Raw genomic sequence first — 18,229 nt, 5'->3', positions numbered from 1 at the left:
AATAGAAAAAAAGGAAAGTCTATATACAGTGTCCGCAAATGGAATGAGGAGGTATGGCAATAAATAGGCCATAGAGGCAAAGTAATTACAATTTATCAGATTAACACTGGAGTGATATATGAGCAGATGATGATGCGCAGGCGATGGTGTGTAAGTAGTGATACTGGTGTGCAAAAGAGCAGCAAAGTAAATTAAAACAATATGGGGATGAGGTAGGTAGATTGGGTGGGCTATTTACAGATGGACTATGTACAGCTGCAGCGATCGGTTAGCTGCTCAGATAGCTGATGTTTAAAGTTAGTGAGGGAAATGTAAGTCCCCTCTTACACAAATAAGTGGACGTTCCAGAAGTGTGAAAATTGTCCATCAATATTTGAAGTTGAATTATGAATCCTTCGGTGTCGAAACCGAGTGCAATCCATTCCATCCCATTGACTCAATCCAATCCACATCAATAGGTGCTTGTGCGCCAGTCTTGAATAGATCCCCATCTAGTGGATTCAAATCGTAAATGCACTCCTGAATACAATCAAATGCCCTATCTGTGATAAAAGTGCAATTTTAGAAGGCTGATATATAAGCATACACATTCAGGTACTTAGGCCTAGGTATACTGAACAACAATCTAAATACAACATGCAACAATGTCATTGATTTTACTGAGTTACAGTTCATATGAGGAAATCAGTCAATTTAAGTGAATTCATTAGGCCCTAATCTATAGATTTCACATAACTGGGAATACATATATGAATCTGTTGGTCACAGATACCTTAACAAAAATTGGCATCAAAATGGGCCTTAGGATCTCGTCACTGTATTTTTGTGCATTCAAATTGCCATCGATAAAATCCAATTGGGTTTGTTATCCGTAGTTTATGCCTGCCCATAACATAACACCACCGCCATCATGGGTCACAATGTTCACAACGTTGACATCAGCAAACCGCTCGTCCACACGACGCCATACACGGGGTCTGCGGTTGTGAGGCCGGTTGGACGTACTGCCAAATTCTTTAAAATGAGGTTGGAGGCGGCTTATGGTAGAGAAATGAACATTCAATTGTCTGGGAACAGTTCTGGTGGAAATTCTTGCAGTCAGCATGCCAATTGCACGCTCCCGCAACTTGCGACGTGGGACAAAACTGCACATTTTAGAGTGGTCTTTTATTGTCCCCAGCACGAAGTGCACCTGTCTAATGATAATGCAGTTTAATCAGCTTCTTGATATGCCACACCTGTCAGGTAGGTGGATGAATTATCTTGGCAAATGAGAAATGCTCACTAACAGGAATGTAAACAAATTTGTGCAAAACATTTGAGAGAAATATGCTTTTTGTACGTATGGAACATTTCAGGGAACTTTTATTTCAGCTCATAAATCATGGGACACCTAACATGTTGAATCTTTATTTTTGTTCAGTGTATTTATTTAGGCATATATATATACCGTCTTTAGCATAGCCTACTATAGGCAGGTAGGAATACCCTCCAATATGTTCTATTTATTACAACTAGTAAAAAAAAAATATATATATATATATATATATATATCGGTCTACCAGTGGAATGAGTTTCGAGAAAGTTTATATGAAAGAAGTGAGACCACCTGAAGAGACGGGAAGGCTCTAGAGATTTCAGACAGTTCTGGAAGGGGGAGCACAGGTGGTATAAGTGGCTGGCGCAGCCCCTGCTGCTAGTCAAGCAAGCTCCGCGAGAAGACTCGTTCAGCAACGTGAGTTACTTCAAGAGTTCCAATGACCGATAACAAGAGGTGAGCAAGCGGCTTTATTGATTGACAATTACCAGGTAGGCGAACGTGTGAATGATTTCTCCTCTGCCTTGTGTTTGTGTTATGCCACAATGTAGACGACACTGAATGTCCCCATGTGTTTTACTATGTCTATTGCGGGACTGGGCACGCTGTGGCAATCAAATATCCACTGAGGAGTTTACTGAGGGAAGAGAATAGGATCATAGGCCTACATTCAGATGTGGTCAAGGCCATGGGAGGTTTTATGTGTCTCATAACTCTATTGTCACAGTCAATATGATGTTCAATTTATAGGTAGTATTCCCTCTACTAGAGTAATTTGTCATTCTATTCTGTGCGGGCTTTAAAAACATTATTATCTGGATCTGGGTCCAACAACACAACATATCTAACACAACCTTTTTTATATACTGATAATTCAAGCCTTTATTGAAATAATATTGCAATGTGTGTTTCATGTGCCATGTTCTCGAACCCCCCCCCCCCCCCCCCCCCCACTCCACCCTGCCCTCTCCCTCAACCCTCTCCATATATGGCAGGCCAAATACTCCAATCTAAAAATAATGGACATGTGCTTCACATTGGTCAGTAGTGGTCCTTATGATTGGGTAGCACACCAACGGAAAAAATAGCTGCAAGACAGGTCATGATTTGGCCCGATTTGATGTGAGTTGGGGGTCTGATCCCTGGCTAATACATTTGCCTTTCATGTATCAACATAAATGTTTGTGTGATGTGGGATTCCTTTTTAACCCCTCCATGACCAACCCCAACGGCCACCCACACACTCACCTTATTATAGAAATCCCCTCATTGAGTATAGGGTGTTCTGTTTCTATTGCAAGCATTTCTGTGGTTCTCATTGTAAAACTATCTTTCCGTTGAAGTGTGTTAGACATGAAGGCCTACTTTTTATTGTCCCTGTCAAGTTTGAATTCAAAAAATATTTATTGGCAATGGCATTGCAGAATGTGGTACAACAGCATTATTGAAGAGGATGATGTTTTTAAATTAAAAATAATTATTGTCTCCATCGCCCACTCTTTAGTGCCCCAGCACCAGGGGGTAAGGCCAAAGCCTTGGCCTTCAAGTCTCAGAAAGAGATGTTTCAGAAGATGGAGGAATCATTCAAATTCTGTGCCAGTTGCAGAAAGCAGCCTGGTCAGGTTTCAGATGCACAAACGCTCAAACGCTGTGTGAGGTAATTATGAGACAGACAGAATGGAAAATGTACTTGCACATGAAACTTGCACTCCATTATGTATTGTACTGGTTACATGATCCAAAGGAGTTATCTGGTTGGAAGTAGGTGCACTGTCCTCACAGGTTCTTTCCTTCCTCTCCCTCATCCTCCTCCTGACTATCACAGGTGTCTGAATGTCTACTACTGCAGTAAAGAGTGTCAGAAGGCTGATTGGCCTCAGCACAAGAAGGTCTGCTCGGAGTTGCGTCTAGTAGCCATTGACCGACTGGTGGAATGGCTCGTGTTCAAAGGTAAGAGAAGGCAGATAAAAGAGGAATGAGCCATGACATTGGGCCAATTGCTGCATGATTGTCGTGGTCTAGATTCACTTCTTATGGGCAGGTGGGATGGTAGTGTCCCACCTGGCCAACATCCGGTGAAATTGCAGAGCGAGAAATTCAAACTACAGTATTAGAAATATTTAACTTTCATAAAATCACAAGTGTAATACATCAAAATAAAGCTTAACTTCTTGTTAATCCAGCTGCTGTGTCAGATTTCAAAAAGGCTTTACGACAAAAGCACACCATGCGATTATCTGAGGACAGCGCCCTGCATACAAACACATGAAAAACAACCAGGCAGGTGCCTGGTTGAAAGTCAAATAGCAATATAAAAAATGCCTTACCTTTGATGATCTTCTTCTGTTGGCACTTGAAAAGGTCCCAGATACATCACAAATGGTCCTTTTCTTCGATAATATTCTTCTTTATATCCATAAACACTCAGTTTAGCTGGCGCGCGTCAGTCCACCCAGTTTCCCTCCATCAAAATGCATACAAAATGAATCGTAAACGTTACTAATAAACTTTTCCAAACAAGTCAAACAATGTTTATAATCAAACCTTAGGTACCCTAATACATAAATAAACAATAAAATGTAAGACTGAGAAACGTTATTGTCTTTACCGGAGAAAAATACCAAAGAATGCCCTCTCTTCCACGCGTTTGGAAACACTACAGCCAAAATGGGAGCCACCTAGAATAAACTACAATTTCTGGCTAATTTCTCCAAAAAACAGCCTGAAACTCTTTCTAAAGACTGCTGACATCTAGTGGAAGCCCTAGAAACTGCAATCTGGGAGGACTTGGCCTTATAGTAAAAGTGATAGACATTGAAAATAGAGGTAGGCTGAATTCTTTTTGGGGGGGGATGGTTTGTCCTCTGGGTTTCGCCTGCCATATCAGTTCTGTTATACTCACAGACATAATTTTAACAGTTTTAGAAACTTCAGAGTGTTTTCTATCCAAATCTACCAATTATATGCATATCCTAGCTTCTGGGCCTGCTTTTCATCCGGACGTCAAAATACTGCCCCCTACCCAAGAGAGGTTAACAACGTGCACTGAGGGTCCTGACCTCGACACTAGGAAGCGCCATCGTCCTCTGTTATTTGTCATGAAAAATGAATTAAAAAGGTGTTCCGCAGGGTTTGATTCTAGGACCATTTCCTTTAAGTTTTTTTGACAGTTATTCTCTGAACAGTGTATTCAAATAAATAAAAAGAGACAACACCAGGAGGATAGCACCAACTTCAGGATATCCCAGACTGATTTTTCATACTCCCCCTTCCTCTTATCCAATCAGGAGACCTCCCATTCTCCACAGGGAAGTGGACTCGGCCTCAAGGGGAGGTGAAGGGCTGGGATGACTGGCTTGCCATGCAAGGGGACCTCACCCCCCGTCTGGACGCCATCTTGTCGGGCACTAATATGACAGACCTTTGGACCAACGCCAGCAGGCCCAAGCCAGAGGACGATGACCTGAGAAAGTCAATTTGGCGGGTATCGAGCGAGTTCCTCTCCCGACCAATGACTATTGCCCTAGGGTTTAGACTGTTTGGCTTAAACCCGTATTCCAAACCCCTCACCATCCACTTGATAGGGGTTTCTGACAATGAGACCCTGGGAGCCCGACTGACGGACTATGATGAACTGGACCGAATGTTCCCTGGACACAAGGGTCTGGAGGTGGTGATGGTGGGGCCAGAGGTTGTGGACGGGCCAATCATGAGGCCCCCACTGACTAACTCTGGTCCCAAGACGAAGACCTATATCAGTGCCTACAAGGGCCTCTACCACCAGTTCTTTGAGGAGCTTGTGGAGACCGAGAAAGCAGCTAAGCCAGATCTGGTGGTTGGATTTCACCCAGGTGAGAAGCTCTGCCATTGTGCAATTTCCAGCTTTTCAAAGAAATAGAATTGACAAAGTTTGTGTTTCCTAAAACTCCAGTTATCTCATGATAAAACAAATGGGAAAGAAACAGATTAGGATGTTGCCTGGTTATAAACTTGTTGGTTTTGAGGTTAAAGCTTTGCTGGTTTGAGTTGTTCTTGTCTGAGCTAAGCTCTGTTTGACTTCCTCTGTCTCCTACAGGGTTTGATGCCAGTCAAGGCCTCGATCAGGGCTGGCTACCAACACTGCTGCTCCTCAGGGACTATGAGATCCCCTCCCTATTTACTGCACTAGAGTAAGCCCCACATAACCCTGATCTTAATACCCTCCATAGCATAACAGAATCCTCCATATTTACATCAAATCACATTTTATTCGTCACATGCTTTGTAAACAACTAGACTAACAGTGAAATACTTACTTACGGGCCCTTACCAACAATGCAGAGAAAGAATACAGAGAAATAACATTAAAGTAAAGCAATTCATAATAAATACACAATGAGTAACTTGGCTAAAAACAAGGGGTACCAGTACCGAGTCAATGTGCAGGGCGACAAGGTAATTGACGTAGATATGCACATATAACTAGGAATAAAGTGACAGATAAAACAGTAGCAGCAGCGTATGTGATGAGTCAAGAGTCAATGCAGATAGTATGGTAGCTATTTGTTTAATTATTTAACTATCTGCATTGACTCTTTTTGCACTAACTATTGACTCATCACATAAGCTGCACCAAGTCTGGAACCAACAGGACCCAGAACAGCTTCTACCCCCAAGCCATAAGACTGCTAAGTTAGTTGAATAGCTACCGGACTAATTATTTAGCAGTCTTATGCCTTGCGGGTAGAAGCTGTTCTGGGTCCTGTTGATTCCAGACTTGGTACCTCAGTACTGCTAGCTGTGCGGTAGCAGAGAGAACAATCTATGACTTGGGTGGCTGGAGCTCACTGTTGTCTACTACAAAGAATTGAGTGTGTAATTTTTGATCCTGCCTGATCCCCACAGGAAGACAGAGATGACCTACTCCTTGCAGATCCTCTCAGAGTTGGAGATGGATTTAAAAGGCAGTGGAGTCAACCCCTTTGCCTCCCAGAAACCAGAGCAGGTCCAGGCCACTCCTATCAAACCACCTGTATATTGCAACTCCCATTACTTCTGCTTCCAGGGCCTACTGGAAACAGTGGAGTTTGAAGAACCAGAGGACGATTGAGAATTGAATTGAAGTCGAACACTAACGGGACATTGATATTCAAGACACAAAGAACATTTTAGGTGTAGGGAGAAGACACGGATATCATTTTTATCGACTCCAAGTGAGAAAAAGAGGTGCAATACTAACAGTAGTTCAGTCAAGAGCGGAGGTACGTTAAAGCATTTGCATCGACTATCTAATTGCTCATCCATGGTAAGTGGAATTACAGTGAACGTTTATCTCTCACCATTTGAATTTACTCATACGAAACCTTTGTCTTGTTGGCAGGCAATAGATTTTTTGCATAGATTTTGGACAGTAGCATTTGCACTCATTTTCTATGCGAGCCATGTGTTTCTGAGCCAATGTACAAGGAAGTGACAGTTGTGTACATCTACGAAATGAGTTTGCATGTTGCTACACTTACTGTGGTTCAACAAACTGCTTACAGGAGATATCAGAGGTTGCTTTTCTAGTTGCAGTCACTGTGATAATTTTTTTTTAAAATCAAAAAGCAGAACCAACAGGCAATAATTAGTGAAGCCAAGTTGCTGGTACACTGGAACATGTTTAATTGCAAAAGAGGACAGCAGCACACAGGTTTTCAATTTACTTAGTTCATTATTGATTTTAAATACTATCAGCTGTTAGACTGCTGAAATAATTACGCAAATCTACATTTCTTTCATCCTTGAACACCTCAATGACTTCAAGTGTACCTTTGTGGATTTTACATTTGAAGACAGAAAAAAGCCAAAGCCATATATTCTTGCATTATGTTGATTTATTTGAAGGTATTTGTTAGTAGTGTTTAATCAAATGTATACATACGCTCTTTCCATCTTTTTGAACATTTCTGTTCTGAAGTCTGATGTTTTTGAAATATACTTTTTGTGAAGAAGTAGTATTGCCTTTTACCATTAAAGTGATGTTTTTTTTTAAACAAAACATGCTCATCACTATTGTGTTGGTTCTTGGTTTCACATCCTGATATGGAGAGCCATATTGTTCTTATATTGATCGCGTTGGTGTCACTCATTTAAAATGAACACAAAAGGTGTCAAATCAAGATCAGTTATTAAAAAAATTAAAAAATGTAAAAACCGTTAAGCAAATAAAATGCTTCCTCTGTTAGTGTTAACTTAGTAAGACTTCAGATATTAGGATTCAACGAGCCAAAACACTGAAAGACCAAGTCCACAATGTAGATGTTGAGATTGGCAATGGTCCTCACAGTAACCATGTCGTCATGGTGACAATAGTCACAGTTAGGCAGATTATAGTTAGGCTAGTGCCTGTAACCGAAGACGGGCCAGAGGATGGCAGAAGACAAGTACAACACCACAGCCACTATGTTGAAAGCCAACTCAAACAGCTCCATTCCAATATAGGAGATGAAGCATTCAAGTAGCTTGATCAGATGGATGAGTAGGATGAGCACAGTGCCAGGGAAGCAAACTACATAGACCACCACATCATGGCAGGCGGGCGGAAGACCCATCGCAAACCCAGGAAGTGGCGTCGGTCAGGATGATGCAAGCAAAGATGGCCTCTTTGAAGCGGAGGACCCCCCATGAGAATGAACAGATGAATCTCCAGACAGTTAATTTTCCTGAGAAGATGATGCAGAACATATTGCTGATGCAAGACAGGCAAGCAATTTTGATGGTGAAGAAGACTGTGGCGGCTGCGACCATGAGCGTGCACCAGTGGTGGTCGGTGCCATTTAAGATTAGGGAGGACAACTTTTTTTTGTAATGAGCATGGCCTTATTCCTATTGCAACATTTTGGATGACTGTCATTCATATTCCATTCACCCAGCTCAATGTAATATCGATAGGTTTAGGCTACTACATGATACAAACATTTTCCCAGTAATCATCATGAGGTTGCTACAACCTAACCTATGAATGAAAGTTTACAACGTATGAGGACAGGTCGAGAGAACATTTGTAGTAATCAAGGACATAGACAGTTACAGAATGGTGTCGTCTGCATAGAGGTGGATCAGAGAATCACCAGCAGCAAGAGCGACATCATTGATGTGTACAGAAAAGAGAATCGGCCCCAGAATTGAAGCCTGTGGCACCCCCATAAAGACTCCCAGAGGTCCGGACAACAGGCCCTCCGATTTGACACACTGAACTCTGTCTGAGAAGTAGTTGGTGAACCAGGAGAGGCAATCGTTTGAGAAACCAAGGCTGTTGAGTCTGCCAATAAGAATGTGGTGATTGACAGAGTCGAAAGCCTTGGCCAGGTTGATGAATACAGCTGTACAGTAATGTCTCTTATCGATGGCGGTTATGATATTGTTTAGGACCTTGAGCGTGGCTGAGGTGCACCCATGGCCAGCTCGGAAACCAGATTGCATAGCGGAGAAGGTACAGTGGGATTCGAAATGGTCAGTAATCTGTTTGTTAACTTAGCTTTCGAATACCTTAGAAAGGCAGGGTAGGATAGATATAGGTCTGTAGCATTTTGGGTCTAGAGTGTCTCCCCCTTTGAAGAGGGTGATGACCGCGGCAGCTTTCCAATCTTTGGGAATCTCAGACGATACGAAAGAGAACTTGAACAGACTAGTAATAGGGGCTGCAACAATTTTGCGCGGATCATTTTAGAAAGAGAGGGTCCGGATGGTCTAGCCCAGCTGATTTGTAGGGGTCCAGATTTAGCAGCTCTTTCAGAACATCAGCTATCTGGATTTGGGTGAAGGAGAAATGGGGGAGGCTTGGGTGAGTTGCTGTGGGGGGCGCAGGGCTGTTGACCGGGGTAGAGGTAGCCAGGTGGAAAGCATGGCCAGCCGTAGAAAATCGGTGGTGACAATGTTCCCTAGCTTCAGTACAGTGGGCAGCTGGAAGGAGGTGCTCTTATTCTCCATGAATAAGAACTTTTATGAGTTTGTGCTACAGGATGCACATTTCTGCTTGAAAAAGCTAGCCTTAGCTTTCCTAACTGCCTGTGTATATTGGTTCCTAACTTCCCTGAAAAGTTGCATATCACGGGGGCTATTCGATGCTAATGCAGAATGCCACAGAATGTTTTTGTGCTGGTCAAGGGCAGTCAGGTCTGGAGAGAACCAAGGGCTATATCTGTTCCTGGTTCAACATTTTTTGAAAGTTACATTTAAGATGGTGAGGAACGCACTTTTAAAGAATAACCAGGCATCCTTTACTGACGGGATGAGGTCAATATCCTTCCAGGATACTCGGGCCAGGTCGATTAGAAAGGCCTGCTCGCTGAAGTGTTTCAGGGATGCGTTTGACAGTGATGAGGGGTGGTTGTTTGACCGAAGACCCATTACAGATGCAAGCATTGAGGCAGTGATCGCTGAGATCTTGGTTGAAAACAGCAGAGGTGTATTTGGAGGGCAAGTTGGTTAGAATGACCTATGAGGGTGCCCGTGTTTAAGGATGTGGGGTTTTACCTGGTGGGTTCATTTATAATTTGTGTAAGATTGAGGGTATCAAACTTAGATTGTAGGATGGCCGGGGTGTTGAGCATCCCAATTTGGGTCACCTAGCAGCATGAGCTCTGAAGATAGATGGGGGGCAATCAATTCACATATGGTGTCCAGGGCACAGCTGGGGGCAGAGGGTGGTCTATAGCAAGCGGCAACGGTGAGAGACTTGTTTCTGGAAAGGTGGATATTTAAAAGTAGAATTTCGAATTGTTTGGGTACAGACCTGGATAGTAAGACAGAACTCTGCAGGCTATCTCTGCAGTAGATTGCAACACCGGCCCCTTTGGCAGTTACATCTTGTCGGAAAATGTTATAGTTAGAGATGGAAATTTTAGGGGTTTTGGTGGTCTTCCTAAGCCAGGATTCAGACATGGCTAGGACATCCGGGTTGGCAGAGTGTGCTAAAGCAGTGAATAAAACAAGGGAGGAGGCTTCTATTGTTAACATGCATGAAACCAAGGCTTTTACGGTTATAGAAGTCAACAAATGAGAGCACCGGGGGAATAGGAGTGGAACTAGGCACTGCAGGGCCTGGATTAACCTCTACATCACCAGAGGAACAGAGGAGGAGTAGGATAAGGGTATGGCTAAAGGCTATCAGAACTGGTCGTCTAGTACGTTTGGAACAGAGTGTAAAAGGAGCAGGTTTCTGGGCGCGATAGAATAGATTCAAGGCATAATGTACAGGCAAAGGTATGGTAGGATGTGAATTCAGTGGAGGTAAACCTAGGCATTGAGAGATGATGAAAGAGATATAGTCTCTGGAAACATAATTTAAACCAGGTAATGTCACCGTGTCATCAACAGGGGGAACATCATCAACAGGGGGAACATATTAGGTGTACAGTAAGTAATAAGCTGTAAAAAATAATTTTTCAATTTATAAGACTTTTGACCCTTAGTGGTCTGAATATTGACTTTGATTTCAGGCTCTTCTTATGAACAAACTTTCCTTTATGAACAAGTCTTATCAATTGAAAAAATATTTTTACAGCTTATTAGCGTACACCAAATATGTTCCCCCTGTTGATGATGCTCATTATATATTAAGGTTGAACCAAAAGAATACATGTAACAAACATTTAATTAAATTCGAAATTATGGGAAATTGAATGAAACAATAATGTATGTTGATGCTAATATGATGTACAATATTACGTTATGTTTCTATATGATAACAATAGCGTAATATATTTAGGCTGTTGCAATGGACCACACACTACTTGGGAAGACAGGTAGCCATGAGAATGCTCTAGTTCTTATAGATATGTTCACAAAGTTCACAGTCATGGTGCCCACATGAAACCAAACTGCAACGACTACTGCCAATGCCATTGTGAAACATTGGATTCAATATGTTGGATGTTGTGCAAGGCTGCATTCGGGAGAAAGGGAGACATTTAGAGTCAAATGTGATTTCAGATTTCTGAAAAGTCTATGGTTTAGCGAAGAGCGTGACAACCGCATACCACCCTCAGTGGAATGTGAATTGTGAGCAATTCAATCACACATTCCATGACATGCTGAGAGCTCTGTCACCAGAGAAGAAGAGACATTGGACCTAATGCCTACCAAAACTGATATTGGCCTACAATAGCCATCGTCACTCCGCAACTGGTTACCTCCTTTCTACTTAATGTATCTGAGGGATGCAATACTCCACATTGTCTTAGAGGAATGACCTAATGATCTGGATGTTTCATCGATGGATGAATGGGTACAGACACACTATGAATGCCTGAAAACTGCCTGCGAAGTGGCACAGAAGAGTGCAAGTGAAGTAGCAGATAGCCGCAAGAGGACTTACAATAGGTCTTCCAGGGAGGTTCTGGACCTTCCAGGGGACAGAGTACTCTATCGAAATTACAAGCCAAGAGGCCGGAACAAAATCCAGGACTTAGGGGAATCATATCCTCATATTGTCCTATAGCAAACACACTGAGATGTACTCATCTACAGAATACTTATTAGGTATTTCAGTTTGACTGGCACTGCAAAGGGCATCCATTTTTTTACATTTATAATTCTGCTGAAAGCTGTCTGTGAATCATAGTTGTGGCTACATGGTTACAGCTAGGATGAAAGTGACATTTGGGGAAATGTTTGACTTTTAACTAACCTTAAACCTAACCATTGTCCTAACCTTAACCTACTTCTCCTAACCTGTTACGTTGATTATCCTAACTTGTTCCAAAAATCAATTAGGTTCATCATCAGGTATAACATCTAGTCCTCACCATGAATCATCAGACTTGATTCACATTTTAAAAAGTTTGATTCTACGGGCAGTCTGGCCACTAGAACTGCACAAAAGTTGCCCTCACACAAACAATGTTTTTACATTTCCAATTTCCAATTAAGTTGGAATTGGCCCTGGGGGCCACTACTGCAATTCACACATTAAGAGCATAAGGGTATGAAGAGACGTGAGGTTTTGGCACTTCAAAATTGTATTGTTTTAAATAAGATGTTTATTTTTATTTTTCCATAAACAAAGAATAACATAACACACGCCACTACACATAACAAAATAAAAAGGGTACAAGCCCTAGCCTGCAGACAAAGAAAATGAAAAAACATGTGAATCACATAGACAACACACAATAATACAGATATAATAAAAGATGGTTGATGGGGGGGGGGTTGTGAACAGATCAAGGGACAGCAGGTTTCAAGGGTGACTGGTGGGGTTGATAAAGTGTCAAGGTAGGCCACCCATCTTAATAGGAACTTTTCAATGTGGTGGATTAGTCTATAAGAGGGTCATTCAAGGTCAGCAGTCTTCCCCGAGAACAAGTGCCACTCCTGTGTTGTGGGGTGTACCATACATTTTCCATTTGTAGATTGAGTTTTCGGGCACAGAGTAATAATGTACGTGTTTTAGTTTAGAGGGGTCTTAGAGTATTAACTTGGACTGAAAGGCATTGTACATTGTGCTACTTTCTCTAGTTAGTACCTCATGAACACCAGTCCAGAACTGTTGGATGTGCAAGCCCATAGCCGGTGGACTAGAGTTCCTCTGTCTTGGTGGCATCTCCAACAATCAGAAGAGTACTAATCCCAACAGGTGAAGTCGTGAGTGAGTCCAATAAATTATACAGTACTTGTGCATAGGTTGGCCATGTAATGCTGTTGCATTCCATATAAATATAATTACTTACAGTATGAAGGCCCTGTTGCCATGGAAATGGCTAACATGTATAAATGGTATGTCACAGGTGAGACTGATTGACTCATTAACTCTCCCAGACATTTAATTGGACGTTGGATTACGTAAGTGTTCTTCTGAATTCTATTTAACCCCTGTTTAAGGGGTGGCCGCCCACAGGAAGTCATGCAGTCTGGAGTCATGGTGGAGCCCTTTGTTGGCTGAGCAAGAGAGCGCATCCGTTTGGTGAGATCAACTCTTTGAGATGAAGCAACTGTACCAAAAAAGAAGCAACTGGGCACCTGCCTCCTGGGCTGCACCACTTCCAGTGCCCGTTTCTGTTTGGTTTGGTTTGTTTCTTTCTGGTATTTGTATGTCATTTTGAACATGCCCTATTAAATATGTTATTTGTTGAAACTGTTGCCTGCCTCTACTTCACTCTTCCTGATCAACCCAGATCCAAACTAACCTTTTCCACCTCGTGACAGTTATACATGGGTATCTTTTTCACCTATGCATATCTTAATGAAGAATTCATGCGAGATCCGTACAGGATTAGACAGACAGACCGAAGAGAGATCAGCTCCCACCAGAGGTCAGCTCTGGGCGTTTGAAGCCTAATATACAGAGCAGGGTAAAAACCAGGGGAAGATCTTGATTGCATACTCCTCGCGTTCTCTCTCCTCCTCCTCGGCAAGAGGACGCGAGGAGTATGGAATTGAGATTCTCCCCAGGTCCACTATAAAGAGGATGAAGAGTTTCATTGACAAGGATGTACTCTACATCTGGGCTTTCAAGTAAAGCGCCATAGGTTCCATTATGTTATGAAAAAGAACAGCAATTAACACAGGGAATAAATCAAATCCACAACGTAAAAGATTGACATACGCTACAACCATCAGATTGTCCCATGTGCAGTTATGGCAGATGGAAAGCCGTTCTGGAAGCTGAAGGCAAGGTCGCAGCGGAGGTGTACAGAAGCACGGCCAGGATGTCAATGCCACCCAGGTACACCTCTAGAAGCTGGAAGATATGTTTTACAGGAAAAGAGGTTGAGGTCGATGATTACTGGAAACAGATCAAACAGACAATATGTAATTTTAAAAAATGTAGACCTACCTCTTAACTTAGCAAGATGTTAGGATTTCAGTCGAGCCAAGATGGTGAAAACCAAGTCCACGGCGTAGAGGATGAGATTGGCAATGGTCCCCACAGTTACCACATCCAGGTCGTTATGGCGACAGTAGTCACAGTTTGGTGGATTGTACTCACGGTAGTGCTTGTAACCAAAGACAGGCCAGAGGATGACAGCAGACAGGTACAACACCACAGCCACTATGTTAAACACCAACTCCAACAGATCCATCCCAATACAGGAGATGAGGCATTCAAGTAGACTGCACAGATGGATGGGTATGATGAGAACGGTCACAGGGAGACAGACTACATAGACTACAATGCACCACAACATGGCTGGTGGGCGGAATTCGCCTTCCACACCCAGGAAGTAGTTGGTGGCGCCGGCGAGGATGATGCAAGCCAGGACGGCCTCTGTGAATCTCAGAATACCCCTTAGGTTTGATAGATAGCCCTTTGGACACTTCATTTTTCTCTTGACACTGTCTACCAGGAAGACCACGGTAGCGGCCAACGAGAAGATGATGCAGAAGACACTGCTGATACACGACAGGCAGCCAAAGACGATGGCGAAAATGAGCGTGGCGGCGGCGACCATGAGCGTGCACAGCATGGTCAGACCGCAAACCAGGTCGTCCCAGTTGGGCAGGAGGATGTGCAATAGCATGATCTCAGACACCAGTAGGACCACAGCCATAATGACACAGAAGACCCAGATGAACTCGCAGTAGATGCCGTATGGGTTCACCATCCTACCCCTAAACATAGGGATGACCAAGGCTAACGTACACAGTATGATCTCCAGCAGCCTCAAGATGTTGAGCAGGCTCTTGAAGTGTTTACACATCTCCGACTCCTGAATACGGCAAACTTCAATTCCAAAATTCTATTCCACCTGTGTGGCTTTTTTAAGGATAACCAAGATTTTCCAAGCTCAACTTTTGCTGTAGACTCTGGAGTGACAACACTCCCCTTGAGTTACGCTGAGTTATTCCACCTTCATAACTGTTTCACAATCTCGGATGGAGGCAACCCTTATAGTATTACAGACAGAAGTGGGCAGGTTATCTGCTGTTAATGGTTAACGTACGTTTGACACTAATATCGTTATTCAAATCCCTGGAGAAGTAGATATAGAGTACACTATGGAGAAGCTGTTCTGCACTACTACTGTTATAGACCAATGGGAATACGGTCACACTGTATTTAGATAGTCCGAATAGTCAGTCTGTAGATACTCTAAGGATGGTCATATTATCAACAAACTATCTGTTGATAAGCAACTGCTTGCTAAGGTTATGGTTAGGTGAGTACAAGGGTTAGGGGTCTGGTTAAGGGTTGAGGTTAGGATAAGGGCTAGGTTTAGTAGATAGAGACTATACAGATAGTCTGTCGTCAATCTAAATAAAGTGCCCCCGAGAATTCAAGTGGTAAAAGGACAGTAGGCCAGTGCTGCAACTCACACACAAACACATTTAACGTAACGAAAAGAGATGTGGTTGTGGTACTTCAAAATCCTTTATCATATACAGTAGTTGTGAATGTTGGCCATGTAATGCTGTTACGTAGGCTACTTTTATGTAAATGGAAATATCCATATGTGATTGACATTGTAACTATACCCTTTACGTTCTATTTGGATCATTTCATTGTGAACGTGTAACATCATGACAAATTCCTCAGAGGTCACTGCAGGGTTTATATTTGTTCTACTTTTAAACTATAATTCTTTTTTTTCAAAATCAAAAAAAAAGATGAGGGAAACAAGCAGCTCTTGTTAAATGACTATTCAATGCAACAACAAATCATTCCTGAAAAGCTATGGATTACATAGTACAGTAAAACAGATACAGACAGAGATCCGTTACCACTATGAGCGTTTGAAGCCACACATCCCAAGCAGGGTGAACACCAAGTCCACTATAAAGAGGATCAGATTGACATATGTCATGAATGCCACCATGAACTGAATGGCCCAGATACAGAAGCTTCCAGGACAGTCACTGGGACGAGGGTTGCCTCTGAATGTATAGATGGGCCAGATGATGGCAGCAAAGGTATAGAGGACCACAGAGATGACCAGAAATATAAACACAAACCTGTCTATATTAAATGGCAAACAGTTCTTAATTTTTGTGAAGATGTTGGTGATGATGATAATAGGGATGATGGGAAAGGGAATGACATAGGCCACAATGCACATGATCAGTGCCGGTTTCCCGTCATAACCCGTGAGGGAGATAAAAATTATGCAGCTCACGAAAGCCTCCAGAACTTTCCAGAAGCCAGGCAGGGCGGCCAGGTAGCTCCCCTTCTTCTTATCCATGAACTTATCTTTCACTACCTCTAAGATGTAAGCCACGCCACAAAGTAGGGCGAGGAAGGCGATCACAATCGAGTACAAACATTTTTTGCAGATGTAGAAGTTGGCATACATGACGAAGACGGACGCGGTCATGAGAGCGGAGGACATCGCCATTCCCGTGGTGAAGTCGTCCCAGTCCAGACAAATCTTGAGGAGGAGGTGGAGCATGAACATCTCAATGACGGTGATGATGAGGGTCATGATGGAGCAGAAGGCCCAGGTGAACATGGCATAGTTCCAGTAGGTGTGTTGAGTCTCGCCCTGAACTGCGGCCAGGATGAAGGTCAAGATGCCCAGCACTATCTGAGTCATGTGCAGGGCCCCTCGTCCATTTATTAGAGAGGAAGGAGTGAATACGGCTTCGGACAGGACCTTTTTAATTTTGTCCATTGTCTCAGAGTGTGTGATGCCTCTTCTCCTCTATCAGGCTTTCTAGACCGCTGTAATGGTAGATGAGAGAGTGAGCTTCGTCTGAGCTATCCTCTTATCTGTTACCTAGTAGATAGCCAGTCACAATGTGCTTTGCATGATATTCATGAAACACGGTGTGCAGTATCAAGTTTTTGAAAGAGAGACTGGCTAAATGTTTTCAATTCAAGCATGGAAAACATCTGTGACAAATGCACACTCTCTCAAGTTTCCAAAGACAAAATGAAGCAAGGTTTATTTCAACCTTCAAAAAAAGGAGGGAGAGCTGCTTTGATAACTAGAATGAAAATAAGGAGAAGTGTTCATTGGAGAACGAGGAATAACTTATAGCAACCAATTAAGTTGCAGCTGTGTAAAAACATTGTACTTCAAAAAATACAAGACACTCTCATGGAGAGAATTTAAAAAGCCTTTATTTTAGTGGATATCGCATTGCATTGCTTCTTCAGGGAAGGCCTGTGAGCCGCAATGCATTGTCGTGTTTTTGGGTTGTTTTTTTCAATAAAAAAGCTTGTTAGACAGACTAAATAAAGTACAGAAAAAAACGAATCTGGTAAGATGATTTTTATTGACGAGGATGTACTGAACGTGCAACATATACAGTGCCAATCAAAAAGTTTGGACACACCTATTCATTCAATGGTTTTTCTTTATTTTTACTATTTTCTACATTGTAGAATAACAGTGAAGACATCTATGAAATAACACATGGAATCATGTAGTAACCAAATCTAAATCTAAAAAAAAGTAGTCACCCTTTGTCCTGATGGCAGCTTTCCACACTCTTGGCATTCTCTCAACCACTTTCATGAGGAATGCTTTTCCAACAGTCTTGAATGAGTTCCCACATATGTTGAGCACTTGTTGGCTGCTTTTCCTTCACTCTGCGGTCCAATTCATCCCAAACCATCTCAATTGGGTTGAGGTCGGGTGATTGTGGAGGCCAGGTCATCTGATGCAGCACTCCATCACTCTCCTTCTTGGTCAAATAGCACTTACATAGTCTGGAGGTGTGTTTTGGGTCATTGTCCTGTTGAAAAACAAATTATCCCACTAAGCGTAAACCAGATGGGATAGCGTATTGCTGCAGAATGCTGTGGTAGCCATGCTGGTTAAGTGTGCCTTGAATTAAAAATAAATCATAAACAGTGTCACCAGTAAAGCACCCCCACACCATCACACCTCCTCCATGCTTCACGGTAGAAACCACATATGTGGAGATCATCCGTTCACCTACTCTGCGTCTCACAAAGACATGGCGGTTGGAACCAAAAATCTCATATTTGGACTCATCAGACCA

The 18,229-nt window shown here is 42.6% G+C and overlaps 3 protein-coding genes and 1 pseudogene across 4 annotated transcripts; 1 reads left to right on the top strand and 3 right to left on the bottom strand.

Annotated features, from left to right (window-relative positions):
* Positions 1–1,563: 1,563 nt before the first annotated feature.
* LOC139368170 (putative protein MSS51 homolog, mitochondrial) lies at positions 1,564–7,532 on the top strand. Of its 2 annotated transcripts, none has more exons than XM_071106776.1 (6): positions 1,564–1,774; positions 2,823–2,975; positions 3,144–3,268; positions 4,606–5,169; positions 5,394–5,487; positions 6,203–7,532. In XM_071106776.1, the coding sequence occupies exons 1-6, from the start codon at positions 1,758–1,760 to the stop codon at positions 6,405–6,407; spliced, it is 1,158 nt and encodes a 385-aa protein (XP_070962877.1). In that variant the 5' UTR covers positions 1,564–1,757; the 3' UTR covers positions 6,408–7,532. The 2 variants fall into 2 exon arrangements, with proteins under 2 accessions (XP_070962877.1, XP_070962878.1); XM_071106777.1 differs by having other exon boundaries at positions 1,664–1,809; positions 6,203–7,484.
* A 10-nt stretch (positions 7,533–7,542) lies between these two features.
* On the bottom strand, positions 7,543–9,268 carry LOC139367280 (myeloid-associated differentiation marker-like protein 2; annotated as a pseudogene).
* A 4,868-nt stretch (positions 9,269–14,136) lies between these two features.
* On the bottom strand, positions 14,137–14,982 carry LOC139367511 (myeloid-associated differentiation marker-like protein 2). The gene has a single exon (XM_071105749.1). The coding sequence runs from the start codon at positions 14,980–14,982 to the stop codon at positions 14,137–14,139; it is 846 nt and encodes a 281-aa protein (XP_070961850.1).
* Positions 14,983–16,005: 1,023 nt separating this feature from the next.
* LOC139367510 (myeloid-associated differentiation marker-like protein 2) lies at positions 16,006–16,890 on the bottom strand. The gene has a single exon (XM_071105748.1). The coding sequence runs from the start codon at positions 16,888–16,890 to the stop codon at positions 16,006–16,008; it is 885 nt and encodes a 294-aa protein (XP_070961849.1).
* Between the last annotated feature and the right edge of the window lie 1,339 nt (positions 16,891–18,229).

This window comes from Oncorhynchus clarkii, chromosome 16 (genome assembly GCF_045791955.1).
Source record: "Oncorhynchus clarkii lewisi isolate Uvic-CL-2024 chromosome 16, UVic_Ocla_1.0, whole genome shotgun sequence".
Lineage (NCBI taxonomy): Eukaryota > Metazoa > Chordata > Actinopteri > Salmoniformes > Salmonidae > Oncorhynchus > Oncorhynchus clarkii.
Note: the sequence above shows the minus strand (reverse complement) of the source record. Positions and strands in the feature narration are given on the sequence as shown.

Coding starts and splice junctions, on each gene's coding strand:
- LOC139367510 (XM_071105748.1), bottom strand. CDS start 16,890: ATGGACAAAATTAAAAAGGTCCTGTCCGAAGCCGTATTCACTCCTTCC.
- LOC139368170 (XM_071106776.1), top strand. Junction 5,170..5,393: donor GGTGGTTGGATTTCACCCAG/GTGAGAAGCTCT, acceptor TGTCTCCTACAG/GGTTTGATGCCAGTCAAGGC. Junction 5,488..6,202: donor TCCCTATTTACTGCACTAGA/GTAAGCCCCACA, acceptor TGATCCCCACAG/GAAGACAGAGATGACCTACT.
- LOC139367511 (XM_071105749.1), bottom strand. CDS start 14,982: ATGTGTAAACACTTCAAGAGCCTGCTCAACATCTTGAGGCTGCTGGAG.